At 40.8% G+C, this 10,261-nt stretch overlaps 1 protein-coding gene across 1 annotated transcript; it reads left to right on the plus strand.

Annotated features, from left to right (window-relative positions):
- Positions 1–944: 944 nt before the first annotated feature.
- On the plus strand, positions 945–8,399 carry LOC108231727 (elongation of very long chain fatty acids protein 4). The gene is made up of 7 exons (XM_017408988.3): positions 945–1,248; positions 3,692–3,783; positions 4,269–4,456; positions 4,898–4,978; positions 6,014–6,185; positions 6,306–6,433; positions 7,320–8,399. The coding sequence occupies exons 2-7, from the start codon at positions 3,717–3,719 to the stop codon at positions 7,596–7,598; spliced, it is 915 nt and encodes a 304-aa protein (XP_017264477.1). The 5' UTR covers positions 945–1,248; positions 3,692–3,716; the 3' UTR covers positions 7,599–8,399.
- The last annotated feature ends 1,862 nt before the right edge of the window (positions 8,400–10,261 follow it).

Here is a 10,261-nt window from a genome sequence, read left to right on the forward strand (position 1 = left end):
CACCAATGAATAGAATACCAAAATGAGTAGAACCACAGTAAAATTAAACCAGGACAGCAAAATAATCTGAGAAACTTCCTGAAAGGTCACACACAAAAAAAAATCTAAACACATTAACTTAAATCTATAAAGCAATTAACCAAAAACTATAACTTAAAGGCATAGCATTCTTTGAAGAAATGCATATCGCCCACCATCTTTCATACTAGAGTTTTAAATAAGATCTGCTTATGATGAAGTCAAACCTTGAAAATACGGTTGTGCACAGTTTCATGCAATATTGCAAAACTTCAGGCTAGGAGTGTGTGTTGCAAATAAACTCTCAACTGCTACTACATCAAATGTTGGCTCAATAACTGAGAGAGTAAACTCCAAAGGGTTAATGACAACATTTCAAACAAAACCTTGCCACACCAATCTTTAGGTAGATATCTGGAAAATTTACTGAATTATAAACAATTTTGTGCAATTTAAGCTCTAACGATTGTGGCAGCCATCTTGAAAAGTTACTCAATTATAGGTGTACATCTAATGATTATTTTCAAGCTTTATTAAAACTGATCCAGGAGTTATTTTGATAACAGACACGCACAGATGGGGGCAAAAACATTATCATTGTCTGCCTTTAGCCTTTTGAATGAGAAAAAGGCCCCCCTGAGGAACAAGTGGGGGCCTTTTCAAAAGTCTGTGCCCTGGAGTTCACCATTTCTGTGAGCGTCCATGTTTCTAATCATGAGGAACATGTGAGTTTACAAAATAATTTTTAAAATAAATTATTAGGTTGGTTTTGACGGGGTAATCGATTATCCAAACGGCCGCAGAAGCAGTCAATACCGAAGACGAACAGAGGAAACTAAGCTAATTGCCACAAAGAGCCAGGAGCTCTGCTCAGCGGCTGTCGCACGGGAGTCCGTCCGCGCATGCGCAGAGCTGTCCGTCCTCACCGGCGTACAGGAGATTGTTGGAGGAGGAGGATGATGATGATGATGCGGCTGAGCGGCCGGCGGGGACCTCATGTAGCTACAGCGGACTGGTCTTAGCTATAGGGTTTTTTTTCTTCCCCTCCTTGCCTTGTCTAGTTTCTTGCCAAAATTCACGGTTCAATGTGGAACTGTAAACCGGAAACTGATTAGCTGCAGCGCAAGAAAGAAACCAGAGAAGAAGAAGAAGGAAAAAGAAGAGTGAAGTGGACAGAGCTGGGCATCAAATTACACCGGATGTCATTATACGTTTTTAAATACCAAGGACGTAAGTAACTGCTAGTCTTTATAAAACTGCTGGGACCAGTTTTTTATTTTATTTTATTTAGTTTTGAGTAAATATTTAATGATATTTTTGTTCGTGAACCTGGTGAACTAACAGTTAAGAGGGGTTTTAATTGTATATAATTATTAGACGTTTTATTCCTATTTGATCCACTGGTTTTAATCACATTTTTTATTATTATTATTGCTTGTAAATTATTTTAATTCTCCTATTTATCTCTCAGCCACACACCTGTTAATCCTGAACAAAAACCCAACAGGTGTAAATGATATTATTAGCCGGGCCTCTAATAAACACATTAGTGACGGATTTCTCCCTGTTGATATTAATGCAAGATCCCATTAAATGTGATTCGCTGTGAACGTTTAAATCTCACACGTCTTCACAAATAAATAGATGTTTCTTTGTATGAGGCACATGCAGGCAGACATTCAAAGAAGAGGCTTGGCCATTTGTTCTTAGGCCTACATCTAAGCTCGTTGATCAATTGAATTTAAGCCTCTTGGGCGAAACCTGCTGACACATGCGCCCGGTCTTTTTGTCCACAGACAGACCCAGTTAACCCCCCTCTGATCTGTGGCTAAACTAAACCCTGACCCGGTGTGTGTTAGCAGATAAAATCGTGGAAGGACTGTCCACCCTAAAGTTCTTTTTTTTTTTTTTTTTTTCCCATGTGTGTGCAACATTAAAGGCTGAGAGCTCAGCTCTTTGTCACCACTGGTAGACAGTTGTTAGTGTATAGTGAGCACTTAATTATTTAAAGAACAGCTGATCCGACTCATCGGATGAATAATAGATTAATATGAAGACAAAAGCTCTCAGCTCTGGGGTGGATAGGAGCTGTTTGTTATGCAACACAGTCTAATTAGTGTCAGTGAGCTGGATGACGATATCTATATCTTTACTGCCAGCTTACAGTTTGAATTACACTGCTGTCTGTCTATGAACAGTGAAGCAGACGTACTTCATCCATTCCTTTATTGTGAACACAGACTGGAGCAGATCACTGCCATTGTGGGTCAGAAGCTCCAAAGTTTGAGAACCACTGGTCTAGACATCAGTTGCCCGTTTCACTCATAGACTGTGCATGTTATAGACCAAAGCCAACCTTCTTTTATTGTTGGGAACTGAAACCAGCAGGACTCCAGTTGTATTTTTGGAACCAGAGTCTGCTCACTAGGAATGGTGCTGGTGTTACAAGTCCTTTTTACAGTAATTACAGCTAAACGTATTAGAAATACTGAATATTTGAACAAACAGCAGCAAGGTAAAAACTGTGTGAATCAACAGCAGTCAACACCTGAAAACAATTATCTGAGGTTTGTTTTTATGATTATTTTTATAAGGTCAATGTCCCATTTGTTTTACATGAAGGGGGCGGGACTTAAAAGTTGTACTGGAACCAGGCGAGAGGGGAGGTTGGTCCCACTCCGGCTTCAAACTCCAGGTTCCTGTTGAAGGTCTAGATATGTATGTTCTGTGGTTCCCCTATAAAAATGGAAAACTTGCTTCCTGCAGCTGCTGTATATCAGTTGCTGTGTGTCAACTGACCGATATCATTAAATGTGACAATCTAAATTGCAGACGTGCACAACTTCTTTTTTTATTGTTTCATGTTTACAAATGTTCATCAAAAGAACATATTTGTTCTACCAAAAGACCAAGTTTGTTTTTGTACTTTTAGGAGGCGTCTAAACTACAATGATAATGCTCTTTGTATATTAGCACATGCAATGAAAGTATTATGCTTTCAGGCCTCATGCACACTAATCCAAATGTGTTTTAAAAAATTTGTGTTTCTGAGGTATTTGCCCCTCTCATCCACACGTAAACAGAGTTTCTGGTGAGAAAGAAAATAAATAAAAATGCTTTCCAACATTCCTTGAGTTGAAGTATTTAGCTTTTGAAACATAAACACTTTCAGTTTATACCCTAGAAACCAATAGTCAAACCAATTTGATCCATTTTTTGTGTGTATGTCTCAGTTTACCCTGATCCTGTCGCCATTAGACTTCAATCATGTGCTGAAATGGTGTATCACCTAGAGGAACTTGTAAAGGTAGTTGAACCATGTTAAAAATGTTGATATCTTAGTAATGTGGACGTTTTTGCCACCTAGTGGCAAGGTAGGGGTATTACAGCATTTCTGTTAAAATTGTATGCATGGAGTTTTATATATAAACAGAGAAAAAAAACATATCGGTTTAAAAACGTATTCCGAGTCGTGTAGACTGGGTCTAACTATTCTGATCCCTACAGACACAAAACAAACATAAACTGTAATTTCAGGTAAGACGAGCACACACTCCAACTAGTGAAGTACAGCTCTCTGAAGCTAATGGTCACTCTGACGGGGTGTGTATGGCCAGTAATTTGATTTGTCTGTCTCTTATTGACTTTAGTATTCTTTCTCTCTTTGCCACAGTATAATCAAGACCAAAGGGAGAGTCATGGAGGTTGTAACACATCTTGCGAATGACACTGTAGAGTTTTACAAATGGAGCCTTACTATAGCAGGTAAGCTGAGTTCACTTGTTTTTAAGCCACTCAAAGCAGCAGCCACTACACACACACATGCACATGTTAGCAAATGACATTTCTTTAATACTTCCAATGACTCAGAGTAATGGTTTTCATTATTTTTCAATGCTATAGAAACAGAAGTTAGACAGAAATTTAAGTCAGCATCATTTTACTGAATTCACTTTCAGAAATACCAATAAGAAACGTGAATATATGAATTTACAGGTTAAACCAAAAACCAAGCAGCAACATTTTCAACGTTCTGGTTGTTTTCGCCTCCTTCTTGAGGACAGTGAAGAAATCTTTACTTTGTCTGTGTTTCTAACTCACGCCAAGATTAAAGTCTTTGCATGATTATGCGCTCAAAACAGTTCTTAACACCAGGTGTTATTTATCACCACACGAGAAAAATGAATTGACATGGTTTGCTATCGATGAGATTAACGTTTCTGACAACAACCATCAATTGTTGCCTCCAGACAAAAGGGTGGAGAACTGGCCGATGATGCAGTCCCCCTTTCCCACCCTGGCCATCAGCTGCCTGTACTTGATCTTCCTGTGGGCGGGGCCTAAATATATGCAGGACCGCCAGCCCTACATACTCAGAAGGACCCTCATAGTCTACAACTTCAGCATGGTGGTCCTCAACTTCTACATCGCCAAAGAGGTCAGTGCGGTCGTGGACTCAAACAGGAATGGGTCGCTGATTGTAGACGCCACTTAACGTTTGATCAGGTTGAAGTAACGCCTGTCTCGGCGGCTTTTTACATTAAAGCCTCTCATAAATTCAGCTTGCTTGTCAAAACCAAAACACCATCTGTCCCACAAAAGTCACAAGTTGTTTTATGAAGAAGAAGGGTGAACTCTTCGGTTTGATGTCATTCAGCATTTGACTTGTTCCTGAACTTGCTGCTGCATTTAAGAGCTTAAACAGCTAAGTTTGAACAGATAAATGTTGAAATATCTCTCATTTATTGATGTTTTCACCCTGCTCCTTTAAGCATGGCTCACTAAGTTTTACTTTCCTTCAAGGCTTTTCCTGTTCATTTTTCTAAATCAGGACTTTTCAAATCTTGCTCCAACTTTGCCGTTTGCCCTCTTTTATCAGCTCCTGCTGGCATCGCGAGCTGCCGGGTACAGCTACCTCTGTCAGCCTGTCAACTACTCAAACGATGTCAACGAAGTCAGGGTAAGCTGCCCCTCACACACATCACCAAGCGAATACATGAGAACTGTCTAATAATTCGACAAATGGCCTACACAGAAGTGGGGCTTCCTCATGTCTGATGGGTGGAGCGATGCTATAATCTTGTTGCTGACTTCAAGAAGATTCTGTCGAGCATCGAAGTAGGAGAGAATCAAAGAGACGATGAGAGCCAACTTATTTTTGGGGGGTTGAAGAGGGCGTGGTGGTTGGCCTCGCCACACTAAAGCTCCAGCTCCACCTCTCTCTCTTCTGCTCTTTGCTCTGTCACAGCAGTCCTATTTAGGGATCAGAGGCGCCACAGTGCCACGGCTTAGAGAGCAGCTTTGCAGACAGTGTGTCTCTCTGTCAGACAAGGGAAGGACAACAGCAAAGCTAAAACAGGAACACTCCCGCTTGAAATCACACTAAATGAATGTAAAAACATGTGGTTTTATGCATTTCATGATTTGTTCGGGTAAAATTTAGCTTTTGGTGGTTCAGTGTGCAGTGATCTATATTTCATACAGTCTTCATCTTTCTGTAGGAGAATAATATTATTATCACTTATATTTCTGGAAAAAGCCACAGGATTGAATGAAATAAACAAGGGATGTAGATACTTGCAGATACTGAGTACCAATACAAGTACTAATAAATGCCTTTGCACTTCTTAAAATTAGAAGAACCTCTAATTACATATGTTATCCAACCCATTAGGTCATTTCTATGGTGAAAATTTGTGTTTTGAACACTTTTTTCCCCCTAATAATGGTGGAAATTTAAAAAAAAATGTATTGTACACATTCCTCCTCCTCTACCACCTGACTGCTCAACTGAGAGGTGAAAGTCACACTGCCTTAAAGTACGAGTAGGAGTACATGCATGTGGTATTGGATCCAATACCCGAAACTGGTATCTGTATTGGTGCAACCCTAAAATAAACAGCACTCCAGCTCCATTGTCTGCACCTTGTGTTTGTACAATTGTGCTGATATTTCTCAAAGATTAGCTTCCATTCTGCCTCTTTTGCATCTTCAGATAGCTTCTGCTCTCTGGTGGTACTACATCTCCAAAGGAGTGGAGTTCCTGGATACGGTCTTTTTCATACTGAGGAAGAAGTTCAACCAAGTCAGCTTCCTCCACGTCTACCATCACTGTACAATGTTCATCCTGTGGTGGATCGGCATCAAGTGGGTCCCCGGCGGACAGTGTGAGTTGTTTCATTTCACCTCCAGCTGCTGAAATCCGACTGAGCTCGACCTTTTGCACTTGTTAGACAGTCTTGAAATAGCGCGGCCAGAGTTACGTCTGACACAAAACCTCTCCACAGCATTTTTTGGCGCAACCATCAACTCGTCCATCCACGTCCTCATGTACGGTTACTATGGTCTGGCAGCTCTGGGACCTCATATGCAGAAGTACCTCTGGTGGAAAAAATACCTCACTATTATTCAGATGGTGAGTAATGCCTTTACAGAAAATATAATAACTGTTGTTTTAAATATCCTATGCGTAGAAATAAAAACTGATTTGTAGGGATAGAATTAAAACATCAATCTGAATGAGGTTTTTATAATTTTCTCACCTTTTTTGTGCACAGTTACAGGTGAATTTAGTGTAACTGTACTTCAGACACAAAGACATGCAGGATTTGTCATGCTAGTAGAAAATCGCAGCAAAGAAATGTGGATTTAGTGATTAGTTTTAATGGTTATTGCTGTTTGTTGATATTTAACAATGACAGGATAAGATCTAACTTTAGTTTAAAAAGCAAATAAAAAAGTCTTAATAAAAGACTCACTGTGAATAAAATGGTGTTGTGTAAAACACTTGATATAATCCTTACATGAAAAAAAGAATATTACTGATTCTCAGTTAAACATGCAGCACAATAATCTGCAATGCCACATTTCAGGGCAAGGCTTTGCATCTTTAATCACACTGTGGGTGTATAATTGTGTGCAGATGTTTCTTGCCCAAAGCAAGACACAGAGAGGCCAAAGAGGATCATTCTAGCTCAGTAAATTCAGTATTTTGTGCTCCTTTTGACTAATGTGAACGCAGTTACATATCTCACTATATCTAAGCTGGAAGTGTCAAAAAGCCAATCAGATATGTGGCAGTTTACTGTTTATTCATATCTCTACAGGTTTTTTATCTGAAATTTTTAAATGAAGTTTTTAATTTATTGTACATACAGAGAATCAAAAGCATGTGAAGGAACCTGTTTTAATGTATATGCACTCTGTCAGAGGACCACATTGTTTCATCTTTAATGTATTTTAGGTTGGGTTTTTTGGCAGAAATGTTTGAATTTTTGTGCTCATTGTAAATTGTCCGACAGATCCAGTTCCACGTAACCATCGGCCACGCTGGCTATTCCCTCTACACCGGCTGTCCGTTCCCCTGCTGGATGCAGTGGGCTCTGATCGGCTATGCGGTCACATTCATCATCCTCTTCGCCAACTTCTACTATCACGCTTACAGACGCAAGCCTTCCTCGCTGAAAGGAGGCAAGCCGGTGGCTAACGGCACTTCCGCCGTGGCGAACGGTCACAGCAACGCGGAGGAGGCGGAGGACAATGGAAGGAGGCAAAAGAAGGGCAGGGCGAAAAGAGAGTGAACAAGGAAGAGGAGCTTTTCTGGCAAAACAAAGCGGATAAACACCAGAGAGGGAGGGGAGGCATAAAGGGAGCGTTCTGACCAGAAAGTCATCCCTAAAAACGTAGACGGATGTGATTTGGGACCAACTTGAGAAGACGAAAACGGTAGCAGCGTGTGTTTGTGAGCGTGTCTGTAAGCGGAAGAGAGTTGTGTCGTCTCCTTTTTGTTATTTTAAATGAAGAAAAGCAAAACGCCGATCATGTAGACTCCACGCTCTTCTGTCCAGCCTTGTGTTGGACCCTGTTAGGACCAAAGATATTCAAAGGACCTGCAATTTGCTCAGCATCCACCACCAAAGTTCTCCTCCAACTTTTGCACTCTGGGACACAGCTTCACCTGAAAGCTTGAATAGTCTTTAATGCTATAGTTTATTTATCAGTGCTCGAAAATAAATGTAATTAATTTAATTCCCAAAGAGAAAGAGCAAAGAGAGAATTCTGGGGGCAGAGCTTAAGGAGGGGATATTTTGTTTACACATATTTAGTTAAGTTGATCATGGCTATTAAAGGAAACTACACAGAATTGTAACTTTTCATCTGCTGGATTTAACTTCTTTGCAGTCACTTGCAGCGTCTGACATTCAAATCTTATCACGGACTTCTTTGCTGCTTCAAGTTCCTACCAACGTGTTCGCTGTTGTCTTTGTGTTCACTGTGAGCTGAAAGGCTGATGTAAAACACTGTAGTTTTCTTTTAATTTTTTTTTTCTTTTTGCAAATGTGAATATCTTTGTGGAAAATACATATTTTTGTGAGTCCTCACCATGTATTTTTCTTTTTTGCTGTGCGATGTAGCTGAGGTGCAAGAATAAGAGGCTGAATTTCAAAAGTCGTCTCGCTGCCACGTAGGACCGGGAGGGAAACGCATCGTTGACAGAGAGCTTCTTTTTTTTTTTTTCAAAAAAAAAAAAAAAAAAAAAAAAAAACAAGCCATCATTATCTTGTCTAACTCAAATAAAAACGATACAGCTTCCCTGCTGCGCATGTAAGTCGAATAAAAACAATGTCAGCACAAGGTATGTTTGTGTGTCCTTGCATTCGCAAAAAGGCAGCCATGTGTTACTCGTTTAGCTGCTTCTTCCATGGCATCTTTCAAGCATTTGCTTGAATCTCTGTGAAACTTCTGAGATGTTTTAAGATGGCAGCAATCCACTTTGTTCTCGGCTTCCCGTGGACTAGCCGTTCGCTCGTCAATCCAGTCCAAATTAAAGTCTGCATCTCCAAACTGTGGTTGTTTAAAGAGCTATTTACAACAAAATGGACGTTAATTGTTCATGCACTTTTAAAAGAGCTGTAATATTACTTTTAACCTTAAAACTACATGCCTTCCCATTCCCCTCTCCACCCGTTTTCGGACTCTTCTCTTCGTTTCTGGACCTCCGGGATGGAAAGATCTCATCTAGGACTGCGTGTGCAAAGAGGCAGAGGAAAGGGCTGTGTCTTCAGCTGGTTCAGACAGATCTCCCCTAATCTTTGAAAGCAAATTGGCTTTAGCTTCAAAAGAGCTTATTCCCACGTCACTCCAGGAGTTACCCAGGAAACCAGGTCACTGTCAGAGAAGCCACCTCTAATCTGCGGGCAGTATGTACTTGCTCAACTGTGGGCTCTAACCAGACAGAGACAAGTGGCATAAATTCAGGAGTCTGCTAATTGATTGTCCGATGCTGACTCATTTTTTAAAAACATTTTGCATCCCACTGCTCCTTCAGCACACAGTGCAATCATTAACTGCTTTATTAACTTATTTATTCCCTATTAGACTCCAGTTTAGGTTTATTTCTCACCCCCATGTTCTCTTTAGTTGCTCAACAGCTGCACAACGCCACTTTTTACACCTCGTATCATGTTGCCCAACCCACCACCACCTGTCACTTTCCAACCACAACGTCAGGGTGGAGGTAAAAAGACTCCCAGGGGTGTAGGTGTGAGCAATACACTGGATGAGATGGGTGTGAGGAAGTGCATTTGTCCTCCTCGGGGACACAGAAGAATCTAAGCCAGCAACTAAGAGGATTGCAGAAGGGTCAGGGCTTTTAGCACAGGTCACAATAACCTGCTTCCCTCCCCTTGCTGCAAAAAAAAACCTTGAACTCGCATTCAGAAAACGGACTTCAAGTGCAAGTTTGTGCAGCAGACTGTATATAAAAAAAATACCTGCAGAAGACACACAACCTCTACGCCCTGCCACGCCATTCCATCTTCAGCGAGGTGGACAGGTTTACTGAGGCTTAAAGTGTGGAGTTTGCTGACAGTCTACAGACCCATTTCTGCAGGAGGGTGAAGGGTCAGTTTGCAGAGGATAAACCCCTACAGACCTGAGCCGTCACTCACTCATCTCATTAGCCAGTAAATGACTAACCGAGTGGAAACAGTCAGCGTTTTACTGAGCTCTTGGTTTGTGGAGCAGCTTAGCTTCGGGGGCTTCTGCTGAGGTTTTGTGCAAGAAGAGCACCATCTGCTGGACCAGAATTATGTTGGCAAGTCAGACAAGAGCCGATATCGATCCACTGCATATCATAAGATAAGTTTACACACTGGAAATGAATTTAATTTGGCCACTTTTAGTTTAAGTTTAGATGTAAATCACTGAGATTATACAACGCTGCACATTTCTTCTCAAAATC

This window comes from Kryptolebias marmoratus, linkage group LG19, assembly GCF_001649575.2.
Source record: "Kryptolebias marmoratus isolate JLee-2015 linkage group LG19, ASM164957v2, whole genome shotgun sequence".
Lineage (NCBI taxonomy): Eukaryota > Metazoa > Chordata > Actinopteri > Cyprinodontiformes > Rivulidae > Kryptolebias > Kryptolebias marmoratus.